Below are 22,908 nucleotides of genomic sequence, written 5' to 3' on the forward strand. Positions count from 1 at the left end.
TTTTTTTTTTTTTTTTTTTTTTTGACAGGCAGGGTGGACATTGAGAGGAGAGAGAGAGACAGAGAGAAAGGTCTTCCTTTGCTGTCGGCTCACCCTCCAATGGCCGCCACGGCCAGCACGCTGAGGCCGGCCCACCGCGCTGATCCGAAGGCAGGAGCCAGGTGCTTCTCCTGGTCTCCCATGGGGTGCAGGGCCCAAGCACTTGGGCCATCCTCCACTACACTCCCTGGCCACAGCAGAGAGCTGGCCTGGAAGAGGGGCAACCAGGACAGAATCCGGTGCCCCGACTGGGACTAGAATCCGGTGTGCCGGCCCCGCAAGGTGGAGGATTAGCCTAGTGAGCCTCGGTGCCAGCTATTGATAAGCTATTTGTAATTGTCCCAACTCTATTATTATTGGGGAATCAGTGATCATGGAGAGGTCACACATTTTGGAAGAGAGGTCCTCCTTTAGGGCCTTTAGAAAAGGATCATCCATGACCTTTTATACTGTGTTAGGATAGAGGTATTGAAGGTGGCATTTTGCTAGTCACTGTACTTGGTGGGGACCACTGTCCCCAGGGAGCTCTTCCCATATACCCAGAAATCAGTTAAGTTGAATGCTGTAGTGATTAGCTGGGCCCAGGTAATGGCTTTGTTCATTTTTACAGAAGGAGATTAGATTACAGGTGACAACACAGGGTTCAATCAGGAAAACAGGGCAAGGCAAACAACAAGGCAGTACATGAAGCTTAATCCCAATAATTTGGCAGGATAATGAGGAAATGACCTTTGGCCCAAAGAGACAGGGCTTGAGAATGAATGGTTACTTATCTGCATGTGGAGTGTGCTTTCTCTTGGGTAGTATCTTGAGCTCTTCTGTGGCCTAACAGGAATAATCACCTTCCTTCTCTTCAAAGAGAAGCAGATCTTGAATTGAATTACAGGGTCCTGCACCAGCAGGAAGGCCTGGTACCTCAGGAAGTGATTGTTAATGAGAGGTTCCCTTCTGAGGATAGTAATCCTGCCACATTGTAGGGAGTATACACTATCAGATGGTTTCCCAAGGTCAGTTTTGTAGCCTCTGGGATCAAAAGGGCCAGTGCACCTTAAGTTGGCTACCCATTGGCTACCACATCAGGTTATTTACTTAAATATCTTACAAGTCTGCTGGGTTGGTCTGCTGGTTTAAGTTAATACACCCAGCACCATCCCTCTTCTTTCTGTTACATACAGATTGAATGTTTCCAGTTGGGAGGCTCAGGGCTGGTGCATCAAGTGGAGCTTGCTTTGGTTGTTCAAAGGCCTGTTGGGCCTTGGGTTCCCATTGCCTGAGTATCCTTTCTTAGCTGTTACAGGAGCAGGCAATTTCTGGATGTCCAGGGATCCACAGTCGGCAGAATCCTGCAATGTCCAGGGAACCTCTTAGAGTTTTAGAGAGGAGAAAGGAAAAGGTGGGCCCAGTCCTTTCCTGTCCCAGTCCCCAGTTCCCTTGAGTATAATCAAGCCTGAATATTTTCCTGAGGGCTGGCAGGGTTGGGTATTCTCGCATAATTAAGAAGGTGTGTGTGAAGAGCAGGTTTTTCCAACTACAACTGTGGTTGTACTGAGAGGAGGGGAGGCCTGAATAAGTGGCCGCAGCATCTAGGAGGAGTCCATTTTCCTCCCCTCCTCTGTTAAGGTCATCTGGGGGCTCATGGATCCTAATCGTGGACTGAGCTGTAGGAGCCAGGGAGGAAGGCCCTAGAGCCCCTCAGTCCCACTGGACTGTTTGTGGGGAGGGCTCTGGACCCAGAGACCTTCACTTTCTGGGACAGCCCACTTGCCAGTGATCCCCATTGTAAATAGGACAAGGTCAGGGTGGCTTCCTCTGCTTGTGAGGACGATCCTCTTGAAATGTCCCAGTTGGCTGCAAGCCAAAGCATTTGTAGGAGCCTCCTGGTGATCCTGAGGTCCATGAGACTGTAGGGTGGCCACTAACGTGATTACCCTCCTTTTCTCTCTCTCACCCACTGCTGGCCTCCTCCTGGTCTTACCTGTAAAGGACTGAGGAGGCAACCTTCAGGAGATCACCTAAAGAACTTTCTGGTCCATTGGCTGACTTTCTGTAGTTCTCTTCTGATGTCTGGGGCTGACTGAGTTACAAATTATCCTTTAGAATGACTTGTTCCTGCACTGGGTCAGGAGACAGACAGGTATGTTTAATTAGAGCTCCCAGTCGCTTTTTTTTTTTTAAAGATTTATTTTATTTATTTGAAAGAGTTACAGAGAGAGACAGAGAGAGAGGTCTTTCATCTGCTGGTTCACTTCCCAGATGGCCGGAGCTGTGCTGATCCGAAGCCAGGAACCAGGAACTTCTTCCAGGTCTCCCACATGAGTGCAGGAGCCCAAGGACTTGGGCTGTCTTCCACTGCTTTCCCAGGCCATAGCAGAGAGATGGATTGGAAGTGGAGCAGCCGGGACTAGAATTGGCGCCCATATGGGATGCCGGCACTTTAGGCCAGGGCATTAACCCGCTGTGCTACAGTGCCAGCCCCGCTCCCAGTCGTTTTAAAAAGATAGGGGGCAGGGGCCTTTCCTCAGGGCCCTGAGCTATCATTAATAGGAGTAATTTAGAAGCTCTGCACTGGTTTTCTGCAGTCCTTCCAGTCACATGTGGCTGGAAATGCTTTCTGTTCCATTTTACAAAGGAGCAATCAGTATCCTATTTAGGGTCTTCCAAGGGCACTGCCTGTTGGATATGCCTCTCTTGGAGCTTCCTGACCAAGCAGGTGCCATGGGTCATGAAAAGCTGTGTCCTGTAGTCTTGGCAGCCTGTCGGGCTACCTGTTTTTCTGTTCCAGTCAGAGTTTGGATTAAGAGTAACATCACATCCTTCCAAGATAGTTAAGACACCTGAGTTAAGTCTCAGAAGGCCTCAGCATACTGGTCAGGGTCATCTTGAAAATTTCCCCAAGTTCCCCTTTATTTGCATTAGATCTTGTAAGCAGAAAGGTTAAATAGGAATGCCAGGGTGCCCTTATGTTCCTGCTTGAGGAGATGGCACCCCAAGGAGGACCCGGGTATGGAGGAGAGCATGGCCAGTGGGCCTAGTGGAGAGACCAGACCAGAGCATTCGCATTCACCAGCAGCGAACATGGCTTTTCATATTAGCTGGCAGGCTCCACTTAGGCCTACCCATGCCTTCCCTCATAGTTTTTAAGACCCAGGGTGGAGCCTGGATTACAGGGTCTGTGGATTAAACAAGCTGGGAGGGGACAAAAAGGAGTCCATTAGGTCTTCCACCTCATCACTTTCTAGTTCAAGGCATCTCTTGAACCCCTGGATTTGGTTGGGGTGAGTCAAACCAGCAGCAGTAGACACCCTTAATGCACATGGCCATGATGCTCCTTGTTGAAGAATTCTTGCCTGCATGCAGTAAGCGTATGCCTGAGAGCAGGCTTCCTGGAGGAGTTGATAGATGGTATTCCTCAGGATTGTATTTTGTAGGCTAGGCTTGGATCTCTTATACCATATAGCTTGGCCCAATTGCTCTATGAACTTCCTGGGCCCAAATTTCTCATCCTAATTGTCTGGACCTCTGAAGTCCCATTCTATTAATAGTGGTCAGGGACGTTGGTAAAACTTTCCATCTCCCTTTGATTTGCCCATTTATGTGACCATGGCAGAATAGATGTAGCTATAAAATTATGTCATGGTTTAAGCTCTCATTTTCTGGCTGTACTGTTTGGTCTTCTATATTGTGGCCAGGCATCGGTACAAAGAAAGGTGAGTCATCTCTTTTGTAAGGTCTGGGAATCAAACCATATCTCTTACTAGTGAGTTGCATCATGTAGAAAGTACACAATCTCAGTTAACTTAAACAACTATTACCTCTCCAAGTTGAGGGTCCTCTTCCTCTGAGAGTTCCAGGGATCTGACTGGAAGCCTCAAAGTCAGTTTAGAACTTTCAACAACCGTCGGAGGTTTAAACCATTTGGTCAGAAATAAAAGTGGAAGGAAGACCTCTCTCTGTTTCTTTCTCTCTCTCTCTGTAACTCTGCCTCTCAAATAAATAATGTTTTTAAAAGAAAAAGTTAAAAAAAAAAAAATCCAAGTTCCCCCTGTAGCCACCTCCACTGCAGTGGGGAGGCGTGTCAGCAGAGAAAACAAGACCAGTGTTAGGACTGCTCTCTGGGATCAAGGATAGGAGTGCTTGAGGACTTGCAGCAAAGGGGTGTCCCCAGAGGCATAGTCCACAGCGTGGGCTATAAATGCTTATAATAAATGAAAGGCTGCTTGTGAGAGCAGAATTATTTCATGAGAAAGGATAGTGTTCTGAGATACCACAATGAAAACAAATCTTTGTTCCTGCCACCTGAAGTCAGTAGCTATCTACTACAAATATTTCTGTGTGTCTACAAATGATTTGTACTCAAAGGCGTTTTGCAATAATGAACTGATTAACTTTAAAAATATTGTTTAAAGTTCACAGTTTTAATAAATCTATTGTGGTTTTCATCAAAGGAAAAGGATATCATTATCTCTGTTTCCCCCTCTCCCACCTTTTTTTTTTTGGTTAGGCATTTTTATTACCAATTTGTGAAGCAGCAGCTATGAGAAAAGTGGTAAAAGTATATCAAGAATGGATTCAGCAAGAGGAAAAACCTTTGTTCATGCAAGAGCCTGAGGAAATTGTAATGACTTCTTCAGATTTACCTTGCATTGAAAATGTTACTGATCATGATATTTCAGTGGAAGGAGAAAAACGAGAAGAGGTAAAATTCTAAGACTACTATGTTTTAGCGTAAGTTTAATAGGTTAAAGTTTCACAAAATATGATAATATCTTAACAGAAATATACTTAGGAAATAGGGAAATATATCTTTCAGTATGGTTTAAAATTTAGGTAATATAACAGTAGTTACTTACCTACCTTGTCAGAAAGCTGTGATGTCATAATTTTTAAAAATTAATATTGAGGTGCATACAGATTCTTTAAGTCATTAGCTAGATCAAAATTCGATGCTGTTATCAAAGTACAATATTTTAAACTGTGGTGCTACATAAAAATGGATGTTATTGTACATACTTTATGGGGTAATTACCAAACTACTGTCCTCCCTTCCCTGCAAGTGCAAAGCTTATCTTATTCTAGGAGTAACTATCTAGCACAAACCAGAATTTACTGAATCTTTCCTGGAATCTTGTACTAGAGGTAATTGCAGATATGAAGCTTCCTGACCTGGTGAAATAAGGTGGTCTGTGATAAGAAAGACTAGAGTTTACTCACAGAGGGGAAAAGATGAGAAATGAGAGAAGAGGTATCATTTGGGTCCCTTGTCTCATCCCTTTCTTAAGTCTCAGTGAATTTTTGTTCTTTGCTTGATCAGCCTTTGTCACAGGTCAGGTTCTACAAGAAACAGAAGCAGACATGGAGTTAGGATTAGAAAAAGTTCATATGTTTTGTCTAGTTTGCCTTTTTGCAGAGATTTTGATGACTGGATAGAAATGACTGTGTAAAGTCTGTTCACTTTAATGGTTAATTAAAGTTAATTAACTCACCCATTGGATTTAAACAAGGTATTAATGTGTGAATGAGTAGGCTAATTCTACAGGGATTCAACATTCTGTGTGTGTGTGTGTGTGTGTGTGTGTGTTATCTGTCTCTGTGTATCTGTGTCTATCAGTATATATAGTCACACACACAAATTCAAAGCAGTCTTCTTTACTTCTAAGAAAGGCATAAATGAGACTGGCACTATAGCATAGTAGGTTAAGCTGCTGCCTGTAGTGCTGGTGCCCCATATGGGCTCCTGTTCAAGTCCCAGCTGCTCCTGGGAAAGCAGCGGAAGATGGCACAAGTGCTTTGGCCCTGGTACATATATGGGAGGCCTGGATGAAGCTCCTGGCTTCTGACTTTGGCCTGGCCCAACCCTGGTCCAGCCCTGGCCATATGGGCCATTTAGAGAGTGAACCAGCAGATGGAAGATCTCTCTGTCCATCACTCTCTTTGTAATTCTTTCAAATAAATAATTTTTTAAGAAAAAAGAAAGGGATAAATGCAATTAGGAAATGTAATTTAAGTTAATGAAATTAACCATATAAATTATGTGATTAGATTCACACTATTTGTTAGATATCAAATTTTTGTATCATGCTAGAAAATAAAGGTATCAGATAACGAAATATTGAAGTGCAGCAGCCAGGTCTTGAGTGTAGCAGCCAGATCTTAACCCAGTACCCATATGGGATGAAGGTGTCACAAGTGTTGGCTTATCCTGTTAACGCCACAGCATGGGCCCCGTTTGTATGCTTTTCATGGGTGGGAACTCCCTAGTCTGTAAGCTTATAACAGCTAAGACTTAAGCAGAAAGTTATAGTCTTGGTGGCTTGATGTATCAGTATTCTTAGAATAAGGGGGATTTTGCTATGCTTATGTAGAATAAATATAAATTATTTTCTATTTAAGTTATTAGGATTCGGGATTTAACTTGGAACAATTCATGTTTTACAAAACTGTAAATAGTGTAATCCCATTCTTAAGTATGTGAGAGTGTAGAAGGAAGGTTTATACATTAGAAGAAATACCTTTTATCTGAAATGATATCACCCCTGGTTGGCTTGGGGCTGGTGTTGTGGCACAATGGGTTAAGCTGCCTCCTGCAACATTGATATCCCATGTTGGAGCACCAGTCCAAGTCCCAGCTACTCTTCTTCCCATCCAGCTTTCTGCTAATAGCCTGGGAAAGCAATGGAAATGGCTCAAGTACTTGGGTCTCTACCACCCATGTGGGAGCTCTGGTAGATTTCCAGGCTTCTGGCTTCAGCCTGGCCTCAGCCATTGCCACTATTTGGGTGGTGAACCTGTAGATGGAGGATTTCTTTCTCTTTTTGTTGCTCTCTCTCTCACTGTCACCCTGCCTTTCAAATAATTAAAATAAATCTTAAAAAAAAAAATCTCTGGATTCTGGCATTGTGGTGTAGTGGGTAAAGCCACATCCTGCAATTCCAGCATCCTATATTGGCTACTTTCATGTCCTGGCTACTTCACTTCCCATCCAGCTCCCTGCTAATGGCCTGGGAAAAGCAGCAGAAGATGGCCCAAGTGTTTGGTCCCCTGCTGTCCACATGGGAGAGCTGGAAGAAGCTTCTGGCTTCTGGCTTTGGCCTGTTCCTGCCTCGGCCATTGTGACCATCTGGGAAGTAAGACAGTCGATGGAGCAGCTCTCTTTCTTTGTCTCTTGCCAACTCTCTGTAACTCTGACTTTCACATGAATAAATAGATCTTTAAAAAAAATCTCTGGCTAACAGTTATGGATGATTTTTATTACTTTATATTTTTGTCAGAACATTTTTTACAGTGAATAGTCATGCTTTTGTAATCAGATAAGGCATCATCTAGTTTGAAAGAAAGAAACAGTATGACCTAACAACTGCATTTATCTTTTCATCTTATTGACTCATTGCTTCATTCTTTTTAATGAAATATTAAAAACTTGATACATTGTTTCAGGAAAATGGGACCAATATTGCTGATCATGTCCGAAATTCCAGTTGGGCAAAAAATGGCTCCTACCCAGATGCTGTTCATAATGCCTCTGAAGAAGCCACAGAAGAAAACATAAGAGCTGGTACCCAGGCAGTTTTGCAGGTGAATCACTTTATGATTATTTTTTTTTAAATGTTAGAATTTCAGATAAATAGTTTATAGAATAATTTTTACAATTTACTAAAGTCACCATCCACATTTGTCAATTGTCATCTGTAATAATATTTGTTTTTTCTTAACTTTCCTTTCATAATATATATGTTGATAAACTTTCCATATTATTGTTCTAGACTGTTTCTTCTGGCTTCAGCCTGGCCTCAGCCGTTGCTACATAAATTGTGTACATAAATTGTGTCATGGTGTAGAATTTCCATCTGCTCACTTCTAGATAGTGCTGCAGGGAACATTCTATTTATACTTGTATTTTTGTACATGTCAGAGAGTTTCCCTAGGGTATATAACAAAAATAGAATCGCTTAGTCATAGGACTTGTACGTTCTTAGATTTACTTTACTAATATTTGCCAAATCATTCTCCAATATTCTTTTTTTTTTAGATTTTTATTTATTTATTTGAGAGGTAGAGTTACAGACAGTGACAGGGAGAGACAGAGAAAGAGATCTTCCTTCCATTGGTTCACTCCCCAGATGGCCGCAACGGCCGGAGCTGCGCCAATCTGAAGCCAGGAGCCAGGCAGTGCTTCCTCCCAGTCTCCCACCTGGGTGCAGGGGGCCCAAAGACTTGGGCTATCTTCCACTGCTTTCCCAGAACATAGCAGAGAGCTGGATTGGAAGAGGAGCAGCCAGGACTAGAACTGGCGCCCATATGGGATGCCGGTGCCACAGGCGGAGGATTAACCAAGTGAGCCACGGCGCCAGCCCCCTCCAATATTCTTACTATGCTTTGCAGTCCCTCCCCTAGTATTTGTGAGTCTCATTTCCACATATCCCCAGTTACTTACATTACGAGATTTTGATTTTTTGCTACTTATATATGTATATATATGTGAAATATTCTCATTTTTAAAAAATTGTGTTTTCTTGTTTTTATTTGCTTTTCCTTCACCAGTACTGTGTTGAAAATCTTTTCACATCTGTGATTTGCCTATTCATATGCTTTTTTTTTTTTTTAATTTTTTTTTGACAGGCAGAGTGGACAGTGAGAGAGAGAGAGAGACAGAGAGAGAAAGGTCTTCCTTTTGCCCTTGGTTCGCCCTCCAATGGCCGCCACGGCTTTTCATATGCTTTTTCCATTTTATTATTGGATGTTTGTCCTGTCCTTAATTATTTGTAGGACTTCATGATATTCTTTTTTTTTTTTTAATGAAATTGTTTTGATCAATGCCACGTGTAACTCATGTGTTGTTGAATCAGATAAATGTTTTTCAATCTTAAACCTGCTTGATTTATCAGGGGCGTTATACAGAATCACTCATTTCTCCATTGAAACTAGAATATGAAGCCTTCCTGTTTTCCTCTGCCTCCCTGGCCACTTCTCAAATCAGATCTTTACTGTTTTTCCATATCTCTCTGACCTTTTCAAGTTGAAGTGCCTAGGAATCAGTTCTTAAATCTCTTTTCTGTTTATGCTTGCACTCGACTTGTTTTCCTTGGCTGCCTTCTGTAGTAATCTTACATTGCCTAGATAAACATAAAAGTCGGTAAGTTTAAAGAGTACATTTCAGGGCCAGTTGTTCAGCCTTGTGGTTAAGCTGCTGCTAGGAATGCCCACATCCCATCTGTGAGTGTCTGGATTTGAGTTCCAATTCCACCCCTGATTGCAGCTTCCTGTTAGGAGGAAGCAGGAGGCAGCAGGTGACGGCACAGGTAGTTGGGTCTCTGCCACCCGGATGGGAGATGTGGACGGAGATCCCAGCGTAGATCTTTGGGCTGGCTCAACCTTGTATGTTGGAGGAATTTGGGGAGTGAACTAGTAGATGGATGTGCGTTCTCATTTGAATCTCCAAAAAAATTTTTTAAAGAAAGTTTAAGTTCCAGATGTAATGCTGGTGGTAGAAGTAAGATTAGAATTAACTCAGCACAGTGCTCTTAGATTTGTTTCAGATCACCTAGTGATTAGCATCTAAGTATGTTTCGAATGAGAAATTTATCGTTGAAATTCTGTTGTGAATAGCTTGTGATTTCTTTTTTCATAGGTGTTCATTATAAACTCATCAAACATATTTCTCCTTGAACCTGCAAATGAAATAAAAAATCTCCTGGATGAGCACACAGATATGTGTAAACGTATTCTTAACATTTACCGGTACATGGTTGTGCAGGTATCAATGGACAAAAAAACCTGGTAAAAATTTTTTATCCTTTATATGTGTGGGGATTTTTTTAACTGTATACACAAGTATAGTAATTGTAAGAGAAACAGTATCTATGAATAGGGTTTGCTACAATATTGTAGTGGCTCCTGCTAATGAATGAATATTTTATGTAATAATTATTGGGAGAGTAGTCCATTTAGCTTTATCTTAGACATCTTTGATCAAACTTCACAAAACCCTTTGGATTATCTTCTGAAGTGAACATAGGAAGCCCCTAACACCAACAAGGGATATATGCATACATGCATATATATGTGAATAAGTGAATGTATACATATGTGAGTTAATGAATGAATATGTGATAACTGAATGTATGAATGCCTCATTAGAGTTCAGAGCCTTGTATAGGCAGACCACTTGCCTAATTTTTCCTTCTTGCTTTTCCTTTATTCAGCCTTCCATTTACCTTTCAGGATAGTGCCCTGCCTCCCAGAATTTATCAAAATGCTCTTCCATGAGCACTTTCTGAACTTTTCTTTAGAATGTCTAATTCCTGTCTTGTTTTCCTATTGTCACCATAATTGTCCTTTGGATTCTGCCCCCCTCCTCCTACATATCCTTACCTGCATTTTCCTCTCACTTCCTTTTATTCTGTATTGATATCTCTGTATAGTTATTGTCAAAATTGTATTGATCACTAAATTATTTGTATGAGTATGTCTCTTTTCCTCACTGAATTGAGAGGTCCTAGAAAGTATATCCAGGTTCTCATTTTAATGTTTCCTACATTTCTTACCATAGTGGATCATATATTGCAGGTACTCTGTAACTATTTACTTAATTAAGTGGAAAAACAGTCCATTTTGAAATATGGGAGAGAAGTTCTGCAGTACATAGGTATCATAAAATTCCAGCAAAGAAAAGTTCAACAAAGAAAAAGTTATCCAAAAGCTCACTCTCTAGAAAAATTAATTGCTGTCTAGTGAGCAGCCAGCTTACCATACACACCCTCAGATATATAGATTACAGATTTAACATCCCTAATCCAAAAAAGTCCAAAACTGAAAACTTGAGTACTGACATGTTGATATAAGTGGAAAATTCCACACCTGACTTCATGTGATGGGTTACAGTTAAAATGAAGATGCACTAAAAACATTATGTAAAATTACCTTCAGGACATATTTATAAAATATCTATTTAACATAAATGGGTTTCATATTTAGACTTGAGTCCTATCTCCAATATATCTCATGCATATGCAAATATTTGAAATTCTGAAAAAAATCCAAAATCTGAAACATTTCTGATCCCAAGCATTTTAGATGAAGGATACTGAGCCTCCATGCTCTGCGTGTACCATATCCTTAACCAGTCCCTGTTGATGGACATGTAGTTATTTCTTTTTGTTCTCGGGGCAGGTAAGAACATTGACTATCCTTGCATGTATTTAATTTTGTTTCTTTGACTCATTTTTGCAGCATAGAGTACTTGCTCAAAGGATATGCCTAATCTCTGTTTTGCAACATACAGAAAAATGGTGTTACTTTGAAAAAATTCTTTATTAACAGTATTATTAGAACTAGATGTATAAGTAGTTACTTTTATTAACATTTTAATATTCTTTTGTGTCATATCTCTGCACTCATGTGCATTTTCTTACTTCACCCTTGCAATACCCTATGACTTAGCTATTATCTCTATTTTATATGGGGTAATTCTCTATTTTATAAATCTCTATATGGGGTACACCAAGATTAAGTAACTTGTCCTTGTCCACTTAACTAGTGAGTAGTGGACAGAGATTCGAACCGTGGTCTTTCTGAGTTTATTAACTATACTGCATTAGACCAGTGCTTTGTTCTTTTTTTTTTGTTTTTCCTTCTACATGCTTTGAAGATGATGAGCAGGGTTATAGTAACAAACTTTGCTATATGAACACGGTTTTATAGTTTTTTTTCTTATTTTTAAAGTTCTCTCAAAATTACAGTACTTTGAAGGATTATCTGCAGTTCAATTTTCAATATTTTATTAATTAAAACCATTTTTGTATTACAAAGTGAATTTGTTTTCTGATATATAAGTGAGTTATGGTTTAACCAACAGATCAGATGGGATTTATTTGAGAAATGTATGCCTTTTAGAATATGTAGTTGATTTCAAATAGCTTTTTATTTCACATAGCTAAATTGGAAGCCCAGGGTTATAAAGGTGGACTTTAATTTTTATTCTGTGAATTAATGTATGTATTTGTTTGCCAACAATTAGAGTATCTTTTATTGAGTGATAGTTTTATATTTGATTTTGTCCTCACTTCACAGAAAAACCGTGACATGTAGATCTGAGATCTGTTGCTATCTATGCCACATATCTTAGAGTGACTCTCTCATATAGTGCTGTGCCAGAATGGGCCTTTCAAATTAGCCAAAGAGGAGGTGACTTGGATGGGTGCCTGGGCTTCTGCTAGCTATCTATATACTCAGCTGAAATTTCCTTGTCATCCTTTTGTTCATATGTGATTGAATCAATTTCTGGATATCAGGTGCAAATATGATAGTTTTATGGTTTTAATAATAAGCCCCTGGGAGAAAGAGTCATAGTAAGGATAGTATTAGAATTTGCTTGAGTTGACTTACAGAACACAGAAGAACAAAAAGATTTAAAAATGGCCAAAATAGAATGATGGCTTTTGGTTAGTTGGCAGATCCTTTGTGATCTGTTAACCTTACAATATCTGGCAGTTTTTGAGATTGAGGCTGATAGAATTCAAGATAGAGGTGGTTGTCCTCCATTTTTATCAAAATGGATTAGATGGACAAGTTAACAAGGTAAAACTGTATGGTATAGATTAAGTGTTCTTTGAACAGCTGTCTAATGTTGCTGCTTGGTTTGTGAGTGGGAGGGAGAGTGGAAGCAATCTCAGGATTATCACCCCGGTTCATTAGCTTTTGCACAGATTTTTATTTTACGGTAGGGTGGTATGGCTGAAAATGTTCTTAAAATGGCGGATATATATGTATAAAGTGAAATATTAAAAGTTTTAATAATGAAGGAATTCTAAAAGTTTGAAACAGTCTTTCAGAGATATTTAGTATTTGAAGAATTCCAGAGGTAACAAGGTAATATTTTTAATAACAAATATTAATTTGAAAGTTAACCGTTAATCAAAAGAAAACACGTCCAAAAAGGAAACATTAATTAATCTTTTTACTTTAAGGGAACAGATGCTGCTTGTATTGCTCAGAGTCACGGAATCTGTACTGAAGATGCCATCACAAGCTTTTCTACAGTTCCAGGGGAAAAAAAATATGAACTTGGCAGGTCGACTTGCAGGACCACTTTTCCAGGCAATAAAAATAAATAGATGAATAGATATGTATTTTTTAAACAATTTATTGAACCCTGAAATTCTTACCTGGGAAAAAGTTTTAAATAAGAAATTATTTCATATTGAAGAATCTTTCATTGACTTAAAATTTACTCACTTAAGTAGGCTATTTAGCATACCTACAGATGCATAACCCTAGTGTAACAGTGGATAAAATACCAGGTTATAAAGTATGTAACAGACTGATGATAATTTTACATCATGTGGCAAAGTTACGTATGATCCCATGAAGCTGGCATAGAGGGTTTCAGGAGTAATGGCCTCATTGTTTTCTTTATGAGTTTCCAAACATCTGGGATTGTTAGGAAAACACTTTAAGTTGTTCGTAGTAATGCAAAAATAATAAATAATCAAGATTTATTTTGATTGTGCTGCTCCAGAAGACTTTATTATCCTTATTTCTTAACTTGAACTATCAGTGGTAGTTTATTATACAGGAATTCCATACTGTAGTTTCCAACCTGGGGATACAGTGCTGACTTTATATGTACAAGGTATCTTCAAAAAGTTCATGACATGCACAGATTATGAAAAAAACCCCACATGAACTTGAAAACTTTTTTGCATTAACATAAACTATCATTTCATTCCATTTTTCCACAAACTTTTTGAAGTATTCTTGTATTATGGATTCCTTGAAAGGTAGAAAACAAAATAATATTTTAAGGTATCACATTAAATGCAAATAAAGGGATAAAATAATTTTTTTGAATGTATTTGAAAGACAGGTGCATCTCCTGTCTGCTGATCCATTCCTCAAATGCCCCCATATAGCCAGGACTGGGCCAGGTAAAAACCAGGAGTTAAATACATGTCTTCCACATGGGTGGCAGGAACTAAACTACTTGAGCCATCACTTACTACTTCCCAGGGTGCACATTAACAGGAAGCTGGAATGGAGAACAGAGTCCCCCAGCATGGGATGTGGTCATCCCAAGCTACAGCTTAACCAGACATCTGCCCCAGATAAAATGGTTCTTAATGTCAAAGATAAAACTATTTGAAATGTAACTTAAGTCCTTAAGTAGTATAACCATGTAAATTGTCCCCATCTCACTAGGATAAAAGCCATTTAATTGAAATCCAGTGCTGATGCTAAATAACCTTTAAACCAGCTACCTGTATTATCCAAGCTCCTTTTTACTTTATGAGCTTTTTTACCTGCCCCCATTCCCATATCTTCATTGTTACACCCAACGATGGGAAGTATATAGGAAAATAAAATTTTAGCTTGTTATATGAAATAACTTTTTTTTTGTATTCTGAACATTTAAAGATTGAATGTTGGGGGGGGGAGGTCGGGCAGCGCTGTGGTGTATCAGGTAAAAGCCGCCGCCTGCAGTGTCAGCATCACATATGGGCGCTAGTTTGAGATCTGGCTGCTCCACTTCCAATCCAGCTCTCTGCTATTGCTTGGGAAAGCAGGAGGATGGCCCAAGTCCTTGGGTTCCTGCAACCATGTGGGAGACCTGGAAGAAGCTCTTGGTTCCTGGCTTTGGATCGGCCCAGCTCTGGCCTTTGCAGCCACCTGGGGAGTGAACCAGCAGAGGGAAGACTTCCCTCCCCTCCCCCCCACCTCTCCCTATCTGTAACTCTGCCTTCAAATAAAATAATTTTTTTTTAAAAAAAAAGATTGAATAGGAGGTTTCTAAATGACTGTCCTATAGTCTGCTGATTTTTATCTTTTCATTTCATGTGTAAATTTATGTGAAATTCCTTAGTAAAGTTTGTAGAGTTAAGCTTTTAAAAAAAATTTTGTTTTCTTGTATTTTCAGTAGAAATCCACAAAATCTCAGGGAGTACTGCCTAATCAGTAGTTTCCGATCTTTTAGGAGTTTTTTTTTTAAATTCTATAATTGATTTATTTGAAATCTTCTAATTCTTCTGGTGTCTTTAATAGATTTTTATCTTCAGTTTATGTGTAATTTTTCTGTTTTCTGAAATTATTATTATTTTATTTTGAGAGGCAGATGGGGGCAGAGAGTACTCCCATCTACTGGTTTACTTCCCAGATGTCCTCAACAGGTGGGGCTGGGCTGAGGCTAGAGAGCTGGGAGCTGGGAGCTAGAATGAAATCCAAGTCTCCCTCAGGGGTGGCAGGAACCCAGTTACTTGGCTGTCACCACTGCCTCCCGGAGTCTGCATTGACTAAAAGCTGGAATCAGGAGCCTGAGCTTAAACTGTAACTCCAGGCACTTTGATGTGGGATACTGGCTTCTTACCTGCTAGGCCAGACATCTCACTAGTTCACATACAATTTTTCAAAAACACGTATCATTAAATATATCTCTAGTTCCTTGTTTTTTTTTTTTTTTTCATTAAGAAAGAATTTCAAATTATATAGTAATTTCCAAATTTTGGAAATGTAGGGTGGTTTTTTTTTTTTTTTTTTTTTTTTGTGAAAGAGTTACAGAGAGGAGAAAAAGAGAGATTGAGATCTTCCATCTGCTGGTTCACTCCCCAGATGGCAGCAACAGCTAGCTAGGGCTGGGCCAGGCTGAAGCCAGGAGCTAGGAGCTTCCTCCAGGTCTCCCAGATAGATGTGGGGACCCAAGGATTTGGGCCATCCTCTGCCGCTTTCTCAGGCCATAGCAGAGAGCTGGATTGGAAGTGGAGCAACCGGGACTCGAACCTAGTGCCTATATAGGTGATGCTAGCTAGCATCACAGGCAGCAGCTTAATCCGTTACAACAAAATACTGGCTCCAGGTTTTGGCTTTTATATTTCAGTAACTCAGCAGTTTGTTTGTTTCTATTTTTATTTTTATTTTTATTTTTTTGACAGGCAGAGAGACAGAGAGAAAGGTCTTCCTTCCATTGGTTCACCCCCCAAATGGCTGCTACTGCAGCGCCGATCTGAAGCCAGGAGCCAGGTGCTTCCTCCTGGTCTCCCATGCGGGTGCAGGGCCCAAGCACTTGGGCCATCCTCCGCTGCCCTCCCGGGCCGCAGCAGAGAGCTAGACTGGAAGAGGAGCAACCGGTACAGAATCCGGTGCCCCAGCCGGGACTAGAACCCAGGGTGCTGGCGCCGCAGGCAGAGGATTAGCCAAGAGAGCCATGGCACCGGCCTCAGCAATTTCAATACTTAGTATAGGCACTCTTATTTCTTTTTTTTTTTTTTTTTTTTTTTTTGACAGGCAGAGTGGACAGTGAGAGAGAGAGACAGAGAAAAAGGTCTTCCTTTGCCGTTGGTTCACCCTCCAATGGCCGTCGCTGCAGCCAGCGCACCGCGCTGATCCGATGACAGGAGCCAGGATCCAGGTGCTTTTCCTGGTCTCCCATGGAGTGCAGGGCCCAAGCACCTGGGCCATCCTCCACTGCACTCCCTGGCCATAGCAGAGAGCTGGCCTGGAAGAGGGGCAACCGGGACAGAATCCGGCGCCCCAACCGGGACTAGAACCCAGTGTGCCGGCGCCGCAAGGTGGAAGATTAGCCTATTGAGCCACGGCGCCGGCTCCACTCTTATTTCTTTTTAAATAGCATTTATTTTATTCAACATTAATGTAACATGAAGGATAATTATAACTTTAGGGAGATTTTTCAATGTGGGTTGTCGGGGGCAGCTAGTGGTTGAAATGAAATTTATAGTAGATGTTGATAATTGCATGAATTGCTTTTTACAAATACTATCCATGAAGAAAACATTCATATTATGTGATTTAAAACTCTTCTTGTTTTTAGGTAATGTTTTTTAGAATTGAATATCTGATTTTATAGTTACACACTAAACACATTCCATTGTTATTTCTGATTGTTTGTCTTTGTAGACTCTTATAGTTGCCTGGATCAAAGCAAATCTAAACGTGTACATCTCCCGAGAACTTTGGGATGACTTATTATCGGTATTGTCATCACTGACCTATTGGGAAGAGTTGGCCACTGAGTGGTCGCTGACTATGGAGACACTAACTAAAGTTTTAGCTAGAAATCTGTATAGTTTGGATCTCAGTGATTTACCATTGGATAAACTGAGTGAACAAAAACAAAAAAAGCACAAGGGGAAAGGTAAGAGTTGTTCACAGAGATGCTCCATGTAAGCTTACTTGACTAACTGAATAGCAGAAAACCAAGCCAGGGAGAAGGTGGAGAGTAAAAATGATGTTCCTTATTCATTATTCCCTCTTTTATTTATCCTGGAGGGGTAGCATTTTCAACGATAAAACAAGGAAGTACCTTGTAATTTTTCTTAATATTTAAATAAATAGTATGTTGATAGAAGATAGAGTATTCTATACATTTCTAATTAAGATTAAATACATAATTTAGAGTCTTAAATATTTTAAGTAATTAACCAAAATAGAAATTTGTAAAGTGCTGTTCCTTTTTATTATAAATAATTTTCGTGATTTCATGTTACTTTCTTGAAAATTTATTATGAAGATTGTTTGAAAAATCCTTTCGAAAGCATTTTTTTTTTTTTTTTTGGACAGGCAGAGTTAGACAGTGAGAGAGAGAGAGACAGAGAGAAAGGTCTTCCTTCGGTTGGTTCACCCCCCAAATGGCCACCATGGCCGGCACATTGCACCGATCTGAAGCTAGGAGCCAGGTGCTTCCTCCTGGTCTCTCATGCGGGTGCAGGGCCCAAGCACTTGGGCCATCCTCACTGCCTTCTCAGGCCACAGCAGAGAGCTGGACTGGAAGAGAAGCAACCAGGACAGAATCTGGTGCCCCAGCCAGGACTAGAACCCTGGGTGCTGGCGCCGCAGGTGGAGGATTAGCCAAGTGAGCCGCGGCTCCGGCCTTGAAAGCATTTTCTTAATTTGAACTAAAAGCAGACATTCCCTAAGTGTGAATTATCTACATGATGTTAAAAGGGAGTGAACAGTAGCATAATGATTATGTCATTTATACATTTATTTATGGTCTTTAGTTTGTTAGTATTTTGTATTGTTAGTAGATTATGTTTAAATTGCATCTCATCCTTAATTTTTTCTACAAGGTATTAAGTATGTGCTCAAACTACTTTTCCCTATACTAATTGTATTTCAAGTGGGTATTTATTGGTAGATGGAGAGTTAGTAACCATCACTGGATTGGTTTTGGTTAGCTCATTTACTGTGTTTCTTGGCTTGCCCATATGTTCATTTCTATTACAAGGCAAGTGAGTGGCAGAGAATTCATAGTAGTTTATTGTTGACGTATAATTTAAAAACTTTGCATAAATTTTATAATATGATTTTTACATAAAATGAAGCTCAAAAATGCTTTGTAGTACATAGTATCTTGTCGTGTTACTTTATAATTAATTATGATTAAATTTACTAGTCTTAGGCATGGTACTACCCGTAATTTGAAGGTGTTACTGATCAGGTGACAGTAACTGAAATTGAAAAATCTGCATTTCTAGGAGTTGGACATGAATTTCAGAAAGTTTCAGTTGACAAGTCATTTTCCAGAGGATGGAGTCGTGATCAACCTGGCCAAGCCCCAATGAGACAGAGAAGTGCAACAACCACTGGTTCCCCAGGAACTGAAAAGGCGAGGAGCATAGTACGGCAGAAGACTGTCGGTATGTTCTCTGGAAAATTGTGAGAGTTGTAGGCCAGTGCACTTAATGTCTACTTTTCCTAACAGTTAATTTTGCTTGTGAAAATAAATTTTTTTCAGTAGTGTTCAGAGACTAATGACATGCTGGGTTATCCTTTTGTGCTATTAAAAATGTATCATATTATTGTTCTTACATAGTTTACTTTAAATATTCCTAATTTTAAAATGTTATTTTACAGAATTGAAGAACTAGTACTCTGATTCACTTTACAGAACTCAACAGTTAACCATTATTGCTTATATTAAATGAATACACTGAACAGTTACAGAGGGTAGCCAATTTTCAGTGCTCCAATTATAGAGTTAGATTGGCTTCCCAAGCTTCTAATAGGGGGTTCATGCTGTCCTGATAGAGGAGGCCAACATGGAGCCTCTTGTTTGGTTACCTGCTGCTTGTAACAGATATGGATGAAATTTCTGTAATTCCAGAAGCAACAATCATGGGAAGAATTTGAGTGTAGGATCACTCAGCGTACTGTGGCCTAGCTTTCATCTTACTGCTTTTCCTCTCAGAGGTTTATAACTTAGTATGAATTGTAGCAGAAGGAGTACTGCATGAAAAACAAGAAGAGCTTAGGCCTATTACTTTTCTTTTTGTCTTTCATCACTGTAATCTTAAACAACCAAATAATTCTATAATATTTGTTATAAATAAGATGTTTCTCATACCTAAAGGAAAACTGCCTAAAGTTATTTTAAGATTTATAATCTATGATTTTATGAAATGAGAATATAAATAGGAATATATATTTAATGGTAAATAGTCAGGAACACTATTAATTTTGAAGAAATTTAAATTTGTTGTTATAAGGATATATCTTCTATGCAATGAAGGATTCTGAAGTGTGAAGAATTACACAAATTTAACTGAAAAGTGATCCCCTGTTAAATATAAGAGTGGGAATGGGAGAGGGAGGAGATACACAGTTAGGCACATGCTCAGTCTGACTTGCCCCTAACGGTAGAGTTAGAAACTTGTCAGGGGATTCCAGTTCAATCCCATCAAGGTGGCATGTACCAATGCCAACTCACTAGTCAAAGTGATCAGTTTCAGTTCATAATTGATCATAAAGATAGGATTAAGAGTCAAAGGGATCACATAAACAAGACTAGTGTCTGCTAATACTAACTGACAGAATCAAAAAGGAGAGAATTATCCCACATGGGAAGCGGGATACACAACAGACTCATAGAATGGCAGATGTCCTAAACAGCACTCTGGCCTCAGAATCAGCCCTTAAGGCATTCGGATCTGGCTGAAGAGCCCATGAGAGTATTTTAGGCATGGAAAGCCAAGCACTCTGGCAAAACAAAACAAAACAAAAACAAAAAAAACAAAGACCTAAATGAAAGATCTCTGTGAGGGAGATCCCAGCAGAAAGAACAGGTCGTCAAAGAAGAAGGTACCTTTCTCTGAAGGGAGGAGAGAACTGCCACTTTGACTATGACCCTGTCAGAATAAGATTGAAGTCGGCGAACTCAAGAGGCTTCCATAGCCTTGACAATTAATGACAAGAGCCTAGGGTGATTATTGATGCCATAAATAAGAGTGTCAATTGTTAAGTCAACAACAGGAGTCACTGTGCACTTACTCCTCATGTAGGATCTCTGTCCTTAATGTGTTGTACTATGTGAATTAACAGTATAACTAGTACTGAAACAGTACTTTATACTTTGTGTTTCCATGTGGATGCAAACTGTTGAAATCTTTACTTAATATATACTAAATTGATCTTCTGTATATAAAGATAATTGAAAATGAATCTTGTTGTGAATGGGATGGGAGAGGGAGTGGGAGATGGGATGATTGCGGGTGGGAGGGAGTTTAAGGGGGGAAAAAGCTGCTATAATCCAAATGTTGTGCTTTGGAAATTTATATTTTTTAAATAAAAGTTTAAAAAAAAGAATTAACAGGCCAGCACCGTGGCTCAATAGGTTAATCCTCCACCTACTGGTGCTGGCACACCGGGTTCCTGTCCCGGTCAGGGCACTGGATTTTGTCCCAGTTGCTCCTCTTCCAGTCCAGCTCTCTGCTGTGGCCTGGGAGTGCAGTGGAGGATGGCCCAAGTCCTTGGGCCCTGCACACACATGGGAGACCAGGAGGAAGCACCTGGCTCCTGGCTTCAGATCAGCGCGGTGCGCTGGCCGCAACGTTCCGGCCGCAGCAGCCACTGGGGGGTGAACCAATGGAAAAGGAAGACCTTTTCCTCTGTCTCTCTCTCTCTCACTGTCCACTCTGCCTGTCAAAAAAAAAAAAAAAAAAATTACAATTTGAAAGGAGGAAATGAAACTAATGAGAACAGAGAAATTAAAAATTGTAAAAGATTTATAAATTGTAGATAATTTAAAATCCTTTAAAAGGATTAACATTTTTAGAATTCTTATAAACATACAGCTCTATTAATTGTATATGCCAAAGTAGAATAAGAAATGATATAAAGAATAATAATGTTGATGGATTAAAATTAGTATACTTAGGAATCTTGATGTAGAAATAATTGTTGGACTTCTACAGAAAATGCCAATGATGACTTGATTTTAATGCCATATTTATATAAGATTTGTTTATTAGGAAGAAATTATTTTTTTTTTAAGATTGATTTATTAATTTGAAAATCAGAGTTCGAGAGAGAGAGAGAGGTCTTCCATCCACTGGTTCACTTTCCAATTGACTGCAACAGCCAGAGCTGAGCTGATCCAAAGCCAGGAGCCAGGTAGGTGCTTCTTCCTGGTCTCCCATGTGGGTGCAGGGGCCCAAGGATTTGGCCCACCTTCTACTGCTTTTCCAGGCTACAGCAGCGAGCTGGATCGGAAGTGGAGCAGCCGGGACTCAAACCGGCGCCCAAATGGGTTGCCGGCACTGCAAGTGGCGGCTTTACCCGCCAGGCCATAGTGCTGGCCCCGAAATTCTTCTCTTCAGTTTGTTTTTACTTCATTTAAATCCTTAAGTACCTTATTATTTTTTTTTTCTCAATACAGAAGTAGTCTATGTTTAGTGTGAAAATTAAAATCTAAGGAAAGATAATGGCCTACTAGTTGGCTCATGACCATGATCATTGTATTTTAATTTTTTCATTTCTATATATTTTAGAAACACAACTTTAGGAAATAGTAATTCTTCCTACCCTCCGACCCACACTCCTACCCCTCTTCCTCTTCCCTGCCTTGTTTTTTCACTAAGATCTATTTTCATTTAACTTTATACACAGAAGATTAATTCTATTCTAGGTAGAGTTCAGCACTTTGTATGAGGGAGAAAAAAATTAAAACAAACAAAAAACCTAAAAACAAAAAAATGTTAAAAAAAAAAAAAGAACAAAAGCTATTCCTCAACAATTCAGACAAGGGCTTTTCAAAGTCATTGGATCTCGATGATAATTTCACTTTTTTTTTTTTGAAACTTAATTGTCTTTAAAGAGGAACCTAAGAATGATACATATTTTGCAAGCACTTAGACATAACTGTAACTTGTGTGACATAAGAATATCCTCCATTTAATACTCTAAAATGAAGTAATTCTTTGAGAACAAGTGTTATTATTAAGTCTCATAATAGAACTCTTTGAGGACAGGGGTTCTGCATGGGAAGTTAGCACACAGTGGCTCCTGTTTGTGTGTGTGTGTGTGTGTGACATCAGTGATCACCCAAGGCTCTTGACAAGAGCTGCCTAGGCTATGGAGCCTTTTGGATCTACAAACTCCTTCAGTATTTCGACAAGGCCATGGACAAAGTGAAAACTCTCCTCCCTTCGGAGGAAAGTACATTCTTCTTTGGTGACCACTGCTTTCCACTGGGGCCTTGCCCACAGAGGTACTTCATGTAGAATATTTTTTGGCACAGTGTCTTACCTTTCCATGCCTGAAAGCCTCCCTTGGGCTTTTCAGCCAAACCAGAATGCCTTAAGGGTTGACTGTGTAATCAGAGTTCTACTTAAGACGATTGTCATTCTATGAGTCTTCTGTATGGACTGCTTCCCATATTGGAGCATTAATCCTTTTTAATTATGTCTGTTATTATTACCAAACCACAGTGATCATTGTTAACATGTTGTAGTATTTCTTTCTAGTTTTAAATAGCATGGTATGAGTAAAGTATTAATCTTGAATTTATAGCTGACTGTGATTATTTTCGTGCACTTCTCAAATCAATCTTACGTGTCAAACAAACTAGCATTAAAAATTTTGTTACAA

General features: G+C 39.7%; 1 protein-coding gene across 11 annotated transcripts in view; it reads left to right on the plus strand.

Annotated features, from left to right (window-relative positions):
- RALGAPA1 (Ral GTPase activating protein catalytic subunit alpha 1) overlaps nucleotides 1–22,908 on the plus strand; it is a 265,484-nt gene that overhangs the window by 75,183 nt on the left and 167,393 nt on the right. For 9 of the 11 annotated variants that reach the window (XM_051822764.3, XM_051822761.3, XM_089309745.1 and 6 more), the window contains exons 11-16: nucleotides 4,541–4,735; nucleotides 7,474–7,611; nucleotides 9,665–9,813; nucleotides 13,002–13,131; nucleotides 16,939–17,176; nucleotides 18,519–18,680. In XM_051822764.3, coding sequence (XP_051678724.3) covers nucleotides 4,541–4,735; nucleotides 7,474–7,611; nucleotides 9,665–9,813; nucleotides 13,002–13,131; nucleotides 16,939–17,176; nucleotides 18,519–18,680 — 1,012 coding nt within the window. Of the gene's footprint in view, nucleotides 1–4,540; nucleotides 4,736–7,473; nucleotides 7,612–9,664; nucleotides 9,814–13,001; nucleotides 13,132–16,938; nucleotides 17,177–18,518; nucleotides 18,681–22,908 lie in introns of those variants that run through there. The other 2 variants (XM_089309748.1, XM_089309749.1) reach the window with 2 other exon arrangements.

This window comes from Oryctolagus cuniculus, chromosome 12, assembly GCF_051225735.1.
Source record: "Oryctolagus cuniculus isolate XC-2025 breed Fujian yellow rabbit chromosome 12, ASM5122573v1, whole genome shotgun sequence".
Taxonomy (NCBI): Eukaryota; Metazoa; Chordata; class Mammalia; order Lagomorpha; family Leporidae; genus Oryctolagus; species Oryctolagus cuniculus.